General features: G+C 40.4%; 1 protein-coding gene across 4 annotated transcripts in view; it reads left to right on the top strand.

Moving 5' to 3' along the window:
• LOC122561658 (leucine-rich repeat-containing protein 2-like) overlaps positions 1–18,936 on the top strand; it is an 85,192-nt gene that overhangs the window by 30,745 nt on the left and 35,511 nt on the right. For all 4 annotated transcript variants that reach the window (XM_043713639.1, XM_043713621.1, XM_043713628.1 and 1 more), the window contains 2 exons: positions 5,709–5,946; positions 8,089–8,245. In XM_043713639.1, the coding sequence (XP_043569574.1) occupies positions 5,709–5,946; positions 8,089–8,245 (395 nt within the window). The remainder of the gene's footprint in view (positions 1–5,708; positions 5,947–8,088; positions 8,246–18,936) is intronic.

An 18,936-nucleotide genomic window follows, 5' to 3' on the forward strand; every position in this document is an offset into this window, starting at 1 on the left:
TTTGTGTATCTGTTCTTCTTGAATACGTCGTATAGGTGGTTCTCCTCTGTTTTCCGAAGTTCGTCTGTGCTGCAGTGTGTGGTGGCTGATTGGAATAGTGTTCTGATACAGCTTCGTTTGTGTGTGTTGGGATGGTTGCTGGTGTAGTTAAGTATTTGGTCAGTGTTTGTCGGTTTTCTGTATACGCAGGTTTGTAATTCTCCCTTGTCCTTTCTATCGACTGTGACGTCCAGGAAAGCGAGTTTGTTGTCAGTTTCTTCCTCCTTGGTGAACTTTATGCCTGTGAGGGTGTTGTTGATGATGTTAAATGTCTCTTCTATCTTGTTTCGTTTTGTGATGACAAATGTGTCATCCAAATGTGGACCCAGATTTTTGGTTTGATGGTTGGTAGGGCTGTTTGTTCTAGTCTTTGCATTACTGCTTCTGCTATGAATCCTGATAGCGGAAATCCCATGGGTGTGCTGTTGGTTTGTTCGTAGACTATGTTGTTGAAAGCCAGACTACTAAGACCCCTCGGAATCCTAGTAGCACACAAACCCACTAACACTCTCAAACAAAAACTAACAAACTTAAATGAACCAGTACAATCCGTGGACAAAACCAACGTCATCTACAAAGTTCCATGCAAGGACTGCCACAAACACTACGTAGGACAAACAGGAAGAAAGTTAGCCACCAGGATACACGAACACCAGCTAGCCACAAAAAGATACGACCCTCTCTCCCTCGTAGCCCTACACACGGATGAGAAAAACCCACCATTTTGACTGGGACAACACATCTATCCTGGAACAGGCTAAGTAAAGACATACCAGAGAATTCCTAGAGGCCTGGCACTCCAACCACAACGCCATAAACAAAGACATAGATCTAGATGCCATCAATCAACCCTTCAGAAAAAGAACAGGAAATGACATCACCACAAACCTTAGGAACCTCATCCAAGAGAAAGATATAAATAGAAAGCAGGAGACAACAGCTTCGCTTCACTTGGAGTTCGCCACTGATGATGTTACCTAGCCAGGTAATGAAACGTCTGGATATCAAACCTACAGCTCAGCGAGCAAACCTACACCCTAAACTTCAACCTGAGCTACAAACTTTCACAAACCTTGCAAAAGTCCTCGGGAGTGTTGCTGAATAAAGAAATCTTGGAGTGCAGGTTCATAGCTCCTTGAAAGTGGAGTCGCAGGTCAATAGGATAGTGAAGAAGGCGTTTGGTATGTTTTCCTTTATTGGTCAGAGTATTGAGTACAGACGTTGGGAGGTCATGTTGCAGCTGTACAGTACATTGGTTAGGCCACTGTTGAAATATTGCATGCAATCCAGGCCTCCTTCCTATTGGAAAGATGTTGTGAAACTTGAAAGGGTTCCGAGAAGATTTACAAGGATGTTGCCAGGGTTGGAGGATTTGAGCTACAGGGAGAGGCTGAACAGGCTGGGGCTGTTTTCCCTGCAGTGTCGGAGGCTGAGGAGTGACCTTATAGAGGTTTACAAAATTATGAGTAACATGGATAGGGTAAATAGGCAAAGTCTTTTCCCTGGGATCAGGGACTCCAGAACTTGAGGGCATAGGTTTAGGGTGAGAGGGGAAAGATATAAAAGAGACCTAAGGGGCAACATTTTCACGCAGAGGGTGGTACGTGTATGGAATGAGCTGCCACAGGATGTGGTGGAGGCTGGTACAATTGCAACATTTAAGAGGCATTTGGATGGGTATATGAATAGTAAGGGTTTGGAGGGATATGGGCCGGGTGCTGGCAGGTGGGACTAGTTTGGGTTGGGATATCTGGTCGGCATGGACGAGTTGGATCGAAGTGTTTGTTTCCATGCTGTACATCTCTATGACTCTAAGTGTACTCGAGGGTTATAGCAATACTAGCTCTTTGGTAACTGAGGGTGGGCAAGAAGAGAAATGCCCTCTACACAGGAACCAGGAGACCCTTCAACCAGACACTGTGAAGACAGTGGGAGTAGTTACAGCAAAGTAGACATAAGTAGAATAATTCCAAGCAAAACAATAAGAACTTCAATAACTCCAGACAAATGCACCTCTTGTTCTTCTCTCAATGCATCATAACTCTTTCTCCTTTCTCCTTTTACACATCCCAGGCCTGCCACCTGGCAAGGCAATGTTAAAAGCATGAGGTCTGAGAGGTCATAGGTTGCACAACCACAGCCATCAGAGCAGATATTTGCACTGTACATACCTTAGAGGTAGCAAAGTGATGGGATCGATAAATGATAGGCAGAATATTATTGATTTATCTTTATCATGGAGCATGGAGGCCATATCAAAAGTCAATAATTTGACTGCTAGTAATGGGCCTACCTCTGAATTTTACAGGAGCCTGAAATAAAGTCCAAGCCTCCAGTATTGATGTCCAATTAGATGCAGTTGGCAGAAAGAGGGTCAGAAGCTCAGAGAGGGTAGATTGTTGTAAGGGACACCGAAAGCATGTAATGTGGCAGGGCTCTGTTGTGGACAGCAATCTTTCAGAAACAAAAGGAGAAGCAAGATGGATGTCAGGAACAGAACAGTATCTGAAAGATCCAGGGACATGTCACTTGAAGACATGACGGAAGGAGGGTATGAAGGCACATTGTTTATGGTATATTGTTTATACCATTGAGAATGGTAAGAGGAAGCCAGCCAATACTCGTGTACTTGGAATCCAAGATCCCGTGAAAGGACATAGTCTTAAAAGTCAATACAGCCAACCTCTTCAATGAAATGATACCAAGGTTCTTGCTTACATTTGTGCTAACTTTATATTATGGCTGCACTTTGAATTCCTGGATAGTGGATTGAGCCCTCCAGCCATTCCGTTCCAAACCCATCTTATTTCCTCTGCTATATTGCCATTACAATAGGAAACCTAGCAGTATTGGGCATGAGCCATTATACCTGTAAAATAATTCTTTATTGGCTTCTTAATTGTCCTACATGAGTTTGTCCTAATTGGCTATGTGTTGCACCCACTGTTGTGGCAACTAAACCCCAAGAAAGACATTGGGATATCAGTCTATTATCTATTGCTATTTACAACACACATCCCATCCCTAACCCAATGCCAACACCTCCAAGCTCATGTATGAATGTTGGGAATATTCCCACTGGTGAGTTCCTGGGCATGAATGGACTGCAGCCAGGTTAGGTGAAAAAAATTGTGCAGAGATGCAAATGGCTTGTGCAAAGAGTCGGGTGAAAATCTCTATAATGGGGAGCACAGGAAAAGTCTGATGGGAGTGCAGACTGAAATGTTAATGCATTGGCTGGTCTACTGAAATCTCTTGATGTCACATGAAGGAGCATGGAGCAAGCCAACTCCAAATTAGCATTCAGCTTCATTCAGAAATTAGAATCCATCATTTGCGAAGTGGAAGTGGTGGCCAAGCCTATGACAACATTTGCAGACATGAAGCAGATTTGAAGGTGGATACTTTTGTTTGCATGGCAGTACAAGCAGATGTCTCGTATGATCTGACTGTTGCAGTGAAAGGTCATATGATCATAGTTTGTTGCTGTGCAAGGACAAATGGTTACTACGAGTTTAATCTGCTGCTTTCACAGATGCCGATGCACGTTCTTAAAGGCTCTTGTAGGGTCTTACAAGAATCTGTCCTCCAACTTTCTAGGATTGCTAAGGTTACTGAGACACTGCCTGGGAAAGTTATGATGTCACTATGGAACCTGAAACTGCTGTCCTGTCTTAGGATGATAGGATTTGTCTTTCTACCCCTGCCACCTCATTTTCCTTGCTTTAGTTTCTCAACCAGCCAACCCAGGTTGCTGCTGCCATGCTGAAATGTTGCAGTTCAACGTTGGACCTTTTAGAATCAGACATGCTCAATAGCATCCTCCCAGGCTGTCTGATGTTCCCTCCACTGAAAGTCAGCAGCTTTCCACGAGCCATGCTGCAGCCTCAGGGAAGTGTCTATGTGGGAGCACTCGGCAAAGTTCCAGAAATTGGGCACTAAAGAAATGCACATTTTAGTTATTGACTTTTGAACTGGATGTTGAGTAATTGGTGGATAAAGTTGGTTTGGAAAATTTGTTTTGTGGTAGCATTTGTTTCAATGTGGTAGTCAGGAGGGCATTGTGATAGTGACAGAGTAGAGTGAGGTGTTGGACTGTCTTAGAACAGAGAATCGAGATATAATTTATTGCAACTGCAATCAGATAACTATAAACAGCCTAGTCAAAAAAGAGGTGTTCGTTGCTTCCTACTTTCCTCCTGCTTTGCCTCAGTTTCTTGCAATAAACTCTGATGCAGTGGTTGTGCCTCATGGTAATGAGGTTGTGAAGGTTGCCGAAACCCATGAAAAATCATGACACATAACCTGGCAAATACTGTAGTACCTTTATCAGAGAGCACCCGACAGAAGAAGCATTGTCTGAGCTTCCCAATTGTCTGCACTATACTGTTTCATGCAGGACCAGGGGTCTCCTTAAATGCATGTTGCCTATGCAAGGTTGAGATGCAGAATACTGAGTCGTTATCAGTTAATAGCCCTTATCATCCAAACACCTCTGGATAGACACAGTTCAAATAATGCCAGTTAATAATCTGCTTCATATACAGTATTTATTTTTAACACTGCTGCAAGGATAACAGGCATACACCTACGTAATATGTCAAGTATAATTGTGCAATCTGCATATTGAGGAAGTGGAACCCTTTCAGTTGTGCATTTCACTATAATGCCTAGCAACCTATAATGGCAAAACTCAACACAGGGAAGCTGGCAGTCCTGACAAAATCATACATTTCTCTCTCTGATCATAGACAATATCATGTACTATCATCCCCTACCATAACAACATTAGTCATATCCTTTCATGCGGTAGTGAATGGTTGGAAGATGTTGGAGATGTTGCCTTTTCCAGTATAGAAAGATCACAACATGAGGAAATTCATAGATGTAGTCACCTTCACCACCAATGCATTGCCTTGCTTTAAAACTACATCAGAAAAGATATGAAATTTCTGTGAGAACTTCCCTCATCCAATAGAGTTTTCAGATATATTGACCCTTTCTTTGCTCAAGATAAAAGAAATGATCTCTAAAACTGCTAGGTGGATCAGGCCTTTGACTAAGGGCACCTGCCTAAACCACCTCCCTCCATAACACCACCGCAAATATTGTCCCTCGACATGAATCCTGTTTTACTCTGGTTGTCTCTATACAATCTCCCTGCCATGTTACAGGCCAAAAGGAATAATCCACCTTGCCCCATGCACACTTTGTAAATTTCACCAACTTTAATTAATATTAGAAAATGCACAGCAATTCCACAAACTCAGACTTAGCTGCAGAAATTAGTCAGCAAATAAACAGCATGTGGTTGATTTTTTAAAATAAGGTTCTTCCTGCTGCTGAATGTATTGGATGCTGAATTCATCTGCCGTGTTTAAGAGAAGCTGTTCATAGGAGTGATGGGGTCAGAAACATAGTGTAAATTTAGCATATTTCCAGTGTAAACTTCTTATGCCTGAGTCAATGTCCTCACCAAAATGGCACCAACACAGCTTGCACCAAAAGTGTGCATATAGCTAGAGCCCCATTTTCATATGAAAATAGCACCTGAAGCATACAATTTACTAGCACTACAGATCCAAATTCAGTGATCATGATTTTGGATTAGCAACAGTTTGTAGTAAATGTTAAAAATCTTCACGTCATTTCATCATCTTTTATTTAAGGATTACTGAAGAGTGGACACTGAGACTTGAACGTAGAAGAAGAGCCATTAACAAGTATATTCAGAACAAAACAGATCAATTACGTGATGAAGTGCATGTTCAGAAGAATCAATTAAATGGCACAGAAAAGAACTCACAGCTCACTGGATATAGAAACCTAATTTTACCAGAATCGAGAAAGGATGTCACAATTGAGGAAAGAAAATTTATTTTCGAACTGCAGGGAATAGAGTGGAAGGTTTGTGTAAAAATATATTGCTCCTTTTTGAAAACACACTAATTATATTTTCAGGACTGGAGTCTCCTTATTTACTTGTGGGACATGGGCTTCACTGACCAAGACAACATTTATTGCCAGTTTACTGTTGCCCTCAAGAAGGCGGTGGTGAGCTGCATTCTTGAACCTCTGCAGTTGAAGTGCTTTAGGAGAACCCACATTGCTGTTAGGGAGGGAATTCCTGTGATATAAGCAGAAATCTGAAGTCTAACCTAATCCTCTTTGTTTCTATTGAAGTAAACTCATAAGCTAAATCCAGTGTTGAAAGTGCCCTAGCATCATAAAATGCTTCTTGTGTAACAATGAAATATACCCACGCGCAGACAATCAACAAGGCAGTATCAAAACAGTGCCACAGGTGTTATTAGTTTGGAGAAAAGTCTTTTTTTGTACATGGTTTACCCCATTCTTATTACGGCTGCATCGGATGATAATGCCTTGGAGTCTAAATAAAGCATGTGCTTTGTTCCAATGACTTGCTTCACTTTTTCAGGTACAAAGCTCATTCAAGCACAGAAAAAGCATGATGCTTGAATGATGTATGAGGCCTTCAGTGAGGTACAGTGGATAATGTCTCTGCCTCTGAGCCAGAAGCTCTGGGTTCACTCTGGGATTCGGTGGCTAGAGACACATTCATAATCAATTAAGTATCAACTTGTAAATCTTTCTAACAAATACCAATAATAGTTGATTACCATGTGATGGAAAAAATTTGGAGCCATTACCATCATTGTTCAAATATTTTATTTCATCTATATCTGCAGTCTATAACATACATAGTGTATGTTGCCATAGCAACTCAGACTGCTTGTGGGGCTGTTTAGGTCAGTTGGCTGAATTGGATGGCAGGTTAGTGCCAAAAGCATGAGCTTCATTCTGGCTGGGATGAATCAGGACCTCTCCCATTGTCCTATCTGTGGTGGAGGTTGTGGCATTGTGGGTTGAACCTCACTTTGGGCAAAGTGCTGGAAAACTGAGATGTTTAGTTATTTGCCTGAAATGAACAATTATGTGATCTTGAGACCAATTCAAGCACAACATCAGTGCTCTTGCATAGGTCACTTAAAACATTAGAGTGCATTTTCAACACATACTGATCTGATGAGGGTGAACTTGTCAGAGGTAGAACTAGCTGGGGAGGATTTGAATAGAATATCCGGTGCTAGTAATATTTATAATGAGGTAGTTACTTAACAGTAAGTGTCAGCATTGCAAGCAGAGGATACTTCCACATTTAGAGGATTTAAAAAAATCTTTTCGAAATTCTCTATCATATAGCTTGGTGGTGGGAAGGTGGATTGCCAAAGTCAAGCATAGATTAAACCCTAGTTAAGAGAAAAAATGATTTCTGTGCTCCACTGATGAGGCAGTTTAGACCTCAAATCCATTTCACGGCTGGAAAAGTGAATATGCTGCTCTATGTGTGCAAGGAAGGTTTGTCTTGTTGGGTTCTGCAAATCATCTTTCCCATAAGCTCAAGGTGGCAGGCATGGTTAACATTGTGAACATCGTGTGACCCCAGCCATACCTATACCCTGGCATTTTAATCCTGTTGTCTGTGTAATCCTTGCCAAGTTAAAATCCAGTGTAAGGGTCATATATGGCAAGCAGCTAAAGTAAAAGAACAACATATTGATTCAAAACTAAAATAAGGACCTTTCAGTATTAATTAAGTAATGCTGACTGACACTAATATGTATACAATGAGAACTGCATTGTACCAGTGAGTAATTGACAAATGTAAAATATTACCAATGAAGAAGCAATAAGTAGGTACAATATGAACTAATGAAAATTTATTTTTTAAAAGGATTTTTGTGAGTATTTTGAGTTTTCACTGAGCCTTGTAAATATGGAATAAGGAAAGATTTGCTGTTACTTTTCAAAAAGCACAGACTATATTTATGTCACAATAGACAACCTAGGAAAATGTAGCTCTTTCCTTGGGAAATATATGAACAAATTGATTTATTTGTCACACATGGCAGCAAACACTTCAAGGAAGTGAATTCATTGTTTAAAATGATTTGTAAATGTCCAATTTGTTGCCAAATTGAAAATTATTTGCTTTGTGATGTGCTTGTGTATTATTTTTTGCTGCAGGAATTTCCTGAAACGTTAAAGGACAAGACTTATCTAAAAGAGTGGCATATTAAGAAAACAAGCATAGAACACATCCCATCTTTTATTGTCATGTTTCAGAACCTGATTGTGATGGATTTGTCCAGAAACTGTATCAAGGAACTTCCAATTGAAATAGGTACTTATGATTTCTATTAAATTGAGACTAACCCTTTTCCCACTGGATCCAACCTGACATCAACCTCACCCCCTCCAGATCTGTGGGGAGCTGGTTTGCTGAGCTATTTCCATTGGAATTCTGCAACTGATGATCATTCTGTATGCTGTGTGCAAATGGTGAAATCATGATCCTAATCAACTGCCTTTAATGAAGGAACAGCTTCTTTGGTTGCAAGTATATATCTGTGCTTGCAGCAATATATTTGGTCATTCATGTTCACCAAGTGTGATTGAGGAGGCAACTGCTGAACACTGACTTCAATTTGCCATGTGGGCTAACTATTGTTGAGAGTTTTGAAAGCTTGCACTCTTGACTAACTTTCCAGTGCTGACAGTTTTATCTAGATAAAATTTGTCTTCCAGTTGTTTGACATTGATTTTTATGTCTCATGCCTGTTACCACATCTGGCTCTTCAGTATTTTTACCACTATTGTAATAATATTTTGACAGGTACCTGAATAGGAAAAGTTTAGATATGGATCTATGACTAGTGTGTGTGCAGGATTAGATTAGTGTTTATATTAGACTATTTTCGCTGACTTCAGTAGCAGTATTTCTCCACTTCAGGATTACTTTGTGCAAGTCTGTACTGGATTTGCTTGATTTCTTTATTCTGATTCACTGCCTACTCAGCCTTTTGATTTGATTGGGATAGTATGTAGATAAAGTAAGAATTTTTAGTTATTGAATGTTCCAATCCTCTGTAAAATGGCTGAATTCTTTACTTGTGCACTGAAAGTTATTGTCATTCATCACAATGTCTGGACTGAGTAAGATTTGTTTTCAGGGAATTTTACAATTTCACTAGTAGTTGCTGATATCAGGTCTAATGCCTAGTGGTCAGAATAGCAATTAGTGACAAGATAGTTCCTTAAGCTTCTATAGTCTGTCTGAGATGTGACGTATCATAAATGACTCTTTAATTTGCATAGCTCGGTATTTGTTTCAAGGACTGCACTGGGGTCCTGGGGAGTGTTGGTGAACAAAGAGCCCTTGGGTGCAGGCTCCTGCAGGTTTCATAGCTCCTTGACAGTGGAGTCGCAGGTAGATAGGGTAGTGAAGAAGGTGTTTGGTATGCTTACCTTTATTGGTTAATGAATTGAGTATTGGAGTTGGGAGGTCATGTTGTTGTACAGGACATTGGTTAGGCCACTTTTGCAATACTGCATTCAATTCTGGTCTCCCAGTTATAGGAAAGATGTTGTGAAACTTGAAAGGTTCAGAAAAGCTTACAAGATATCACCAAAGTTGGAGAGTTTGGGCAACTGGGGGAAGCTGGATAGGTTGTAGTGATTTTCCCTGGAGCATCAACGGCTGAGGGATGACCTTATGGAGGTTTGTAAAATCATGAGGAGCATAGATAGGGTGAATAGCCAAAGTCTTTTTCCCAGGGTAGGGGAGTCCAAACCTAGAGATCATAGATTTAAGGTGAAATGGGAAAGATTTAAAAGGGACCTAAATGGTAGCATTTTCATGCAGAGGGCGGTGCATGTATAGAATGAGCTGCCAGAGGAGGTGGGGGAGGCACTTAAAAGGCATCTGATAGGTATATGAATAGGAAATGTTTAGAGGGATATGCCAAAATCCGGCAAATAGAACTAGATTACTTGAGGATATCAGGTTGGCATGGGTGAGTTGGACCAAAGAGTCAGTTTCTGTGCTGTACATCTCTATGACTCAATGACTCCAAGGCTGATGGAGTCCTTAGTCACATTGCTTATGTTTGGTCAATAGAGCACTTCTCTTACCTTCCTCAAACTAGATGAATTCATTGAAGTCTTTCATGGACATGCTTCAGCATCTCTTTTCTCTGTCCTTAGCAATAATGGCAAAGTGCTTTGCCAAAGATATTATCTTGGGCAGCAGGTAGCTCACTGCTGTCTCACCGCACCAGGGACCAGGTTTGATTCCAGCCTCAGGTGACGGTCTATGTGGAGTTTGTACATTCTCTCCTTGACTGTATGAGTTTCCTCCAGATGCTCCAGTTAGGTGGAATCGCCGTGCTGAATTGCCCATAGTGTCCAGGATTTGCAGGCTTGGTGGACTAACCACTGGAAATGCAAGATCACAGAAATAGGGGCACGGCTTTCGGTGGGAGGCTCTTTGGAGTATCGAATTGGACTTAGTGGGCTGAATGGCCTATTTTCACATTGTAGCAATTCAATGATCTTCAGATATCACTTCATTTCTGTATACCTAATAATCAGTTATGTCAATAGGTGTGTCCTCAATGGTTGCACACCATCATTTTATCACACTTCCTATAGCATTTGAAGAGTTGCATCTTGGGTGCACAGTTTGCCTTATTTGAGAAAGATATTTGTTTTTCAACTTCACTATCTCTGATGGGTTGTTGACTTCCGGCCTGGTCTATTTGTTGCTCCTTATTCAACTCTAGAAATTTCGTTCACAGCCTTTGCACCCTCAACTTCCTTCAGCGGGAATGCTGCTGTCATCTGCATGCCAGAAATGTATTTTTGTTTCTTTTGTTGTATTTCATGACCAGATGATGGCTCTATGATGAAATAATATTCTTTGTGGATGCTACGGACCAAGTAGAAGCAGCTTGAGGAAGAAGTTTTGAATTGTTTTGTGATCTACTTACTTTGTCCTTGTCAAACAGGTTTTGATTGAACTATTCACAAGTAAAAATAAGAGCTGGTACTCTTTTTCGATCTGAGCATAGCAGTGGTCAGCTTACAAATGCAACTAGTTGTCCATGATGCATAAGGGTTGGTCCAAATCTTGCCTTATTGGCAACACACTGCGAGGTGACTTCAGCATTGACAAATTGTTTACCTCATCACTGATGTTGTCATCACTAGGGTTCGATTTTAATCTAAGTTGTTTGTTGTTCTGATCCTAAGAAGACTGCACATCCTAAGCAATGAGCTGGCAAAGAGGTTCAAACTCAGATGATGAATTAGACAAGAACATTGCGAGACAGTTCTCAAATTCAACAAATTTGTCAGTCACTGCACCTCTGCGACAACCTTCACCTAATCAGGACACACACAAAGTATTTTTTGCTGTCAGTAAGTGACCAATGTGCTTGAATTCAGGATTCTTGTTAGCATCTTTTTCTTCTTGATCCTTTCTTTTCTTCTATCACACTTTATTTCCTGTTGATCTGTGATAACTGCCTTTCCTACTTCTATTTGCTTACATCTAGTTGCCAGCTCTTCAAAGAATGATTTCTTGGCTTTCTTTTCTTTCAATTTTTAGGATCACTTTGGTTCTGGGGACTCCATCTTGGTGTTAGTTCCTCTATCTTGACTTTCAGGCTGTACTTGAGAGTGCTCGAACTCTCTTTGGCAGATATTGATTTGATTAAACACTGCCATCTATTTTAAAATGATACTCCCTTCACCTGCATGTTCTCTAACCTGATTTATTGCATCCGTTACTCCCAATGTAGTCTCCTCTCCTCCAGGAGAGACTGAGTGCAAACTCTGGGAACACCTATGGTCTGTACGCTCCAATCAACCCCACCTTCCAGTTGCCAGCCATTTCAACACCGCCTCCCACTCCCCCGATGACACGTCCATCCTCGGCATCCTCCACTGTCAAAATAAGGCCACGTGCAAATTGGAGGAAGAGCACCTCCAATGGGCAGCATGGTGGCTCAGTCGTTCACACTAATGCCTCACAGCACTAGGGTCACAGGTTCAATTCCAGCCTCTGGCGACTGTCTGTGTGGAGTTTGCACATTCTCCCCGTGTCTGCGTGGGTTTCCTCTGGGTGCTCGGGTTTCCTCCCACAGTCCAAAGATGTGCAGGTCAGGTGAATTGGCCATGCTAAATTGCCCACAGTGTTAGGTGAAGGGGTAAATGTAGGGGAATGGATCTGGGTGAGTTTCTCTTCGGAGGATAGGTGTGGACTTGTTGGGCCGAAGGGCCTGTTTCAACATTGTAGGGAGTCTAATCAAAACCTCATCTTCCACTTCAGGACCTTACAACCATATAACCTCAACATAAAAGCCACCAGCTTCTAAATCTCTCCAACTCATCCCATGTTCATCCCTCCTCCATCTCGCCCCATTGACTCAACCTCACCTGTCCATCTTCTTTCCCACCTATCCGCTCCACCCTTTCCACTGACCAGTCACAATCACCTTCTACCTGCATCCACTTATTAGCATTCTACCTACCTTTACCCCAGCCTCAACCCCTCTCTCTACTTATTTCTCAGCCCCCTTTCCCCACCTCAGTGCTGATGAAGGGTCCTGACCTGAACCATCAATTCTCCTGCTCTTCTGATACTGTTTGACCTAATGTGCTTTTTCTAGCTATACATTTTATTTTCTCCCTACAACAACACCCTTGTAATCATCTAGGATCTGTTCACATCTATGGTTACTAGTGCAACCATTAGGCTTACTTCCTCTGACGTAAGTGAATTTTGTTTAACAATTACCTTCAAGATCTCCTGATCTTCATTATTCCCAATTCATTCAGTTCTCAGCTTCATTTCTCCTCATGTAATGAGCATTGTTGTATGATTTAGCTTTGACTTTATTTTCCAGGGTTTCATTATTGGATCTTAATCTTGAGCCACTTCGCACAGATCTGTGAAATGCATAATGTTTCCCAAAGCATCTTTTTGACATTTCATGTTCACTTTGCTGTCTCTTTGTGCAGTCATCATTCTAACATGATTTGGAGATGCCGGTGTTGGACTGGGGTATACAAAATTAAAAATCGCACAGCAACAGGTTTATTTGGAACAACTAGCATTTGGAGTGCTGCTCCTTCATCAGGTGGCTGTGATGAAGGAGCAGCGCTCCGAAAGCTAGTGCTTCCAAATAAACCTGTTGGCCAATAACCTGGTGTTGTGTAATTTTTAACATCATTCTAAAAGTAAGCCACTTATCACCTTTAACCAATGCAACCTGTTGTATCATGTAGAGTGAATTGTTAGAATCACTGGATGACATTTCTCCAGAGGTTTAAAGACTTTGCTTCTTTCTAGCTTAATACTTGTGTCAAAGCAATTCAGCTTTTTGCAGTTAAAATACTGCTGTCCCCACACTGAATTGGCTTCCTTTATCTTTTTTTGTGTTGGCCTCCACAATATTTATACCCTGCCTTGAATCTTGATCTTTCTGCTGACTCTTTTGCAAATATTTCTTTGCTTTATCCAATATGCTGTTCTCATTACACCTGGGATGCCTTTTGGTGTAATTCAAAACTTCGTTTGTTCTCCCATTACTATGTTCCAGTTCATGATTGATAGATAAGCTCGGAGTTTCAATGCGTGTTGATTGCTTTGTTGAGAATAGGTTTATCCCTTCCCAGCTGATAAACTCCCACAGCAGGAGCTCCTATGCCTATGACAAGCTTATCTCTTATGAGAACCTTTTGCAGTTGTGATGAGGAAGAAAACTATAGACGATATACGAATATTATTAGAATGGCTGGATGACTAGAAAAATAGCAAATGAGGGGAACTGAGAGAAAACAGTTTTGGGGAGAGCAAACAAGGTCAGAGACTATACATTAAATGGCATGTTACTGAGCAAACAGCAGGATTTTAGAGATCATGTCTGAAAATTCCTGAAGGTAACCAGACAAATCATATGAAGTAAATATACGAAAACATATAAGATTGTTTTCATTACTAACAGCGGCATAGAATATAAGAGCAACACTAGAACTATATAAGCAAAACCTATTTAGGCTACAGTTAAAATAAAACATAATACTGCGGGGGTTTATTAGCTCAGTAAATGGACAGCTGGTTTGCAATCCAGAATGATGCCAACAATGCAGGTTCAATTCCCATACTGACTGAGGTTACCATGAAGGTTATCCACCTTCTCAACCTCACTCCACAACAGACTGTGGAGGTTTAACCACCATCAGCCATCTTTCTCTCTCTAATGAGAGTGCAACTCTGTGGTCCTCTGGGATTATGGTGATTTTACGGTATAACATTCTCATCACCAAGCTACAGAAAGGATGTGATCACATGAGAGGGGGTACAGACATTTATTAGGACATTGCAGGAATGGAGGATGTTTGCTATAAGGAAAGATTGGATAGGCTGGGGCTATTTATTTTGAAGCAGGGTAGATTGAATCACAGACTTAATTGAAGGAATAAAATTATGAGACACCTGGACAAAATGGATTGGAAGGACCTAATTCCATTATCAGGGTTGTCAGTTCCAGGGGTCTAGATTTAAAGTAATTAGTAGCAGAATTAGATAGTAATTGAGGCAGGACTTTCTTCATCCTGTGTGTGATGAGGATTTGGAAGTCTTGCTGAAGGGATGCTTGAGATAGAACCCTCAACACATTTAGAATGCACTTGGATATATAAAAGTGCCATTTTAATGGCTACAGCCTAAGAACTGAGATTAGCTGGATCATTCCTCTTTCATCCAATGATATCAGTCATGAAGGCTGAAAAGCCTGATTATATGCCATAAATATCATTCTGTTTCTTATTGTAAACTTTTATCTGTATCCAGAGTTTCATGCTACTGGAAAGTAGTGCTGAGCAGAGGCCAAGAGCTTTTCATGGGCTAGGAGGACAATGGAATTCTCAGTTTCTCTGAACTGTTCCTGCATAAATTCTGGTTGTTGGTTACAGAGGAAATTATTGAAAACTTTGAAACACTCCCAAGTTCTCTCCACAATCAGGTATTGTCTAATTAAGGTACTTATGAAGGCTGAATTAAAGAATAAAAAAACTTTTCATTAAAAAAAAATTAAAATACAGAATAGCCCTAATTTTAACAGAATGGGTTGTGCTGGTTGGAGGGTGAATGGATTATTGAGGTAAGGGCTAAACTGGACTGGTGCAGGCATCTAAAGGACACATTTTCAGTGCATGTGCGCTGAATTGGATTGGTACAGGAAAGAGCATCACCTACAGATCACACATATTTGGAAATCATACTGGTACTGTCTGGAATTCTCCTGGTCTCTAAGGCTGGCTACCAAGTTTCCTGCCTGAGGACAATGTGTGTTACGACTTCGGGCTTTTAATGTTTTGACTGAATTTTGATGTTCAATAATCTGTTCTTCAAAGAGTCAGAAAACATTTCCTGGCTGAGTTTTATTAAGTATGATGGTTAATGTCAACAATGGGATTGAGAATTAGGCACACCAACTGGGCTTAAAATTCTGGCCTCAACCACTTCCAGTCTTGAATTTGGCAAGATCAAAATTTCAGCCCCAGTATTCTAGTCTGCTGCAATCTTCCAACATGTAAATCTGCAGATTTTTGACAATAATCATCTCTCCAAATTTAAAGTGATTGGTTGAATCTAATATAAACTGGGTGCAGTACAACAACCTGACATATAGAATTTAGTGGTTTTGGTAGGAAATTTTAACTCAAAAGCAGATAGTTTTGGAATAAGTGAGATATGCTTTCTAAAAAAAATCTCATCAGGCTCAAACCATTCAAACTGTTTTACTTCTGGTTTTAAAAGGAGTAGATAATCTGTTCCTAGAGACCAGATTGGTACCTCAGATTTGATTTCTTTTTTTGCTGCAATTAGGGCTGGATGTTTTTTCCAAACCTTGGGCAACTAAAGAATAGTGAGGACTGCAGTATGGAAGAGGCAAGCAGTATTACAGCACTACTTGGGGTCTAGGAGGAGCAGGAACATTTGCTACGGGCCTCTAAGGAAACATATGTCCACCTGTTGAGGATTGCTTACCCTTCTTTCAGGATTCAGTCATTTCCATGGCTGGTATCAAGAAACAAAATAGCTGCAGTGAGGAGGTGTTGAGTGTGTGAGAGTTGGTAAGATGGGAAGTAGTTGTAGCTATAACCTATTAATAAAGGCCTTGAAAGAAGTGATATCATCCACTTTTTTCTCCCAGGTAACACATCTTTGACCTTGAGTAATCATTTCAATGTACCCTGGCCATTAATTCTGACCTAACTTCTTAAGCCCCAAAACTTTCCCTCTCCCAATATATTGCAAGTCCAGCTTTGACTTTATCAATGGTTTTCTTCTTGACAAAGACTTTGGGCAACAGATAAGTTCTTCTTTGCATTGAATAGACTTCGACCAATTATAATTTATTTTTAAACTGATATATTGGGATTACCATATCCACTTGCTCTGTTTTAATTCTTAATTTAAATAACAATTATGTATTGTCTAATCAAAGTCAGAATCTTTTAGTGCAAACTATTTTACCAAACCTCCTAATGGAGTGCGTACCAACTATTGGAAACTGATTGGAATGGAATTCTAGCCAGCTAGAATTTGATTGGTGAAGTTACACTGAAATAGGAAGTCCCTGAAACATTGTCAATATTTAAACATAAACATGCAGCCCACTTACTGGATTGTCCAGCAGCAGAATTGCCAGTTGCATGAAAGAATATTATCTCCAGATTAAGGACTCCAGTTACTGTCATTTTAGCAATTAGAAGCAGAACAAGAGGTCTGGAAACCATGGTAACATTGAAATGATTACTCAAGGTTAAAAATAAGTGTTACCTGGGAGAAAAATGTAGACATTATCACTTTTTGCAAGGCCTTTATTACTCTTATTGTAACTAAATATTCATGGTTTAATCATCTTACAGAAGATTTTCTGCTCAGAAGCAGGCCATTCAGTCCTCCAGGCCCATGCTAGTTTTATGCTACAGACAAGATTTCTCCCAACACTTTTCACCAAATACTACCCATAAAACATTCTATCCCTTTCTCCCTCAAACATGTATCTAGGACTAAATTTTGATTGAAGAGGTTGGAAGATTGAGTTAGAAAATTTCACACACAGTAGCTGCCATGTTTGTGTTCCAGGCAGCTAGGGTTTGAATAGAATCTGGCCCACTGCCTTCAGAAGCAGTTCAGGAAAGGCCTCAGAGGCAGACACGTGCTGAGAGGGCTGGTTAGAAGTCCTGCTTCAGTTCACTAGACTTCACCCCAATTGTATTAAAGATTGCTCAGTCCTCTAATCTTCACACCTCACACCCTCATGTGCACTGCCCCACATTTTCTTTTTTATTCCCATACTCTCTCATGCCTCCTGAAAAAAAAAGTTTTCCATGCCATTCTATTTCCAATGTACCCTCAAACCTCATGTCCTTATCACTCCCCCCCATACACTGCATAACCATTCACTCTTTATCCACTATGATCAAGTCACAGAAATCATGAGGAGTCAAAAATAAATCTAACAATCTAATAGTCAAACGCACTCAAATCTGAAAAAAAATCATATTCATGAAACCACTTCAAAAACGTAATTAACCTAAAGTAGTCAATCTGTAATAAAAATAAAATCGTCAATCACATCAAAGAAGTTAATAATTTAATAATGTCTTTAAATCTATCAACCAAACTTTCTATGCAGCCGAGTGCTGAACTAAGTGATTCTGGACCAATAGAAATCAAACCAAGAAGTCAGAATGGCCCCTACTATAATTATCAACCTGGGGGAATCTTAACAAATGTTTGATGATTTGTTTCATTTCTAAATTAAACCAGATAGCTTGGCATTTAGTACACGCTCAAAATTAATGTTTTTTTAAGTCCACATGAAAGCTGTTCAATTTTATAGGGTTGGGAATTTGAATGATTTCAAATCATGACACTTAAACCAATCCTAAATCTGTGCTCTACATGTATCTACATTTCCTCCATAACATTATGCCTTCCACAATGCAGATTAGAAATTTTTTAATCAATCTGTTCAGAGATGTTGCAACACACGTTTGGAGCAGGTGGGACTTGAACCAGTGCTTCTTCACCCAGAGGTAGAGACACTACCACTGCACCACAAAGGCTATGCAATGTAGTTCCTCGGTGGAACAACTGGAAGGGTTTCAAGTGAAGTTCAGACCAACTGGAAGAAAATCAGAAGTATCAGGTTCATGGGGAGAGGATAAGTTATCTGTGTGAAGTTTGCACATTTGCCCTGTGTCTATGTTCCAGTTTGCTCCCACAGTCCAAAGATGTGCAGATTAGGTGGATTGGCCATGCTAAATTGTCCATAGTGTTTTGGGATGTGCAGGCTAGGTTAATTAGCCATGGGAAATGCAGAATTATTGGGAAAGGCTAGGGGAATTGGTCTGTGTGGGATATTCTTCAGAGGGTTGGTGTGAACCTGATTGGGTCAAATGACCTTTTTGAGCCCTGTAGGGATTCTATGATTTTATGAAATAGATCCAGGTGATAGGTGGGAGGGTTTTTAGGTCCTTATTCAATCAAATTAACCTTCCTTTATCTGGCAGTTCTCCCAGAGGCCTGTGAATCTAATCAACCAGAGTTAAGTTTAGAATGGATGTTTAAAGTCCATACAGTAGTCAGGAGCTTAGGAACACCTCACACATTTTACGGTGAACTATATTGTGCACTGTGCCACTTAGGAGAATTTCTGCTGCTTGTCAAACCAAGGGAAGGTTCGGACCACCACCCTACAGAACATAAACGTGTTCTCCTTATATTCCAGTGACTCCAAGATGGCATACCTCGTGATGGGTAATTTAAATTGAATAAACCCTTTGTAGCAAACATTGCTGCTTGAGCCACATGTCAGGCAGATTTTTCTGACTCATTTATCAGACTTTTGATTTGATTTGATTTGATTTATTATTGTCACATGTGTGAAGATACAGTGAATAGTGTTATTTTGTATGCTATTCAGGCAAGTCAGAATAACAGAACAGAAT

Source organism: Chiloscyllium plagiosum, chromosome 2 (assembly GCF_004010195.1).
Source record: "Chiloscyllium plagiosum isolate BGI_BamShark_2017 chromosome 2, ASM401019v2, whole genome shotgun sequence".
Lineage (NCBI taxonomy): Eukaryota > Metazoa > Chordata > Chondrichthyes > Orectolobiformes > Hemiscylliidae > Chiloscyllium > Chiloscyllium plagiosum.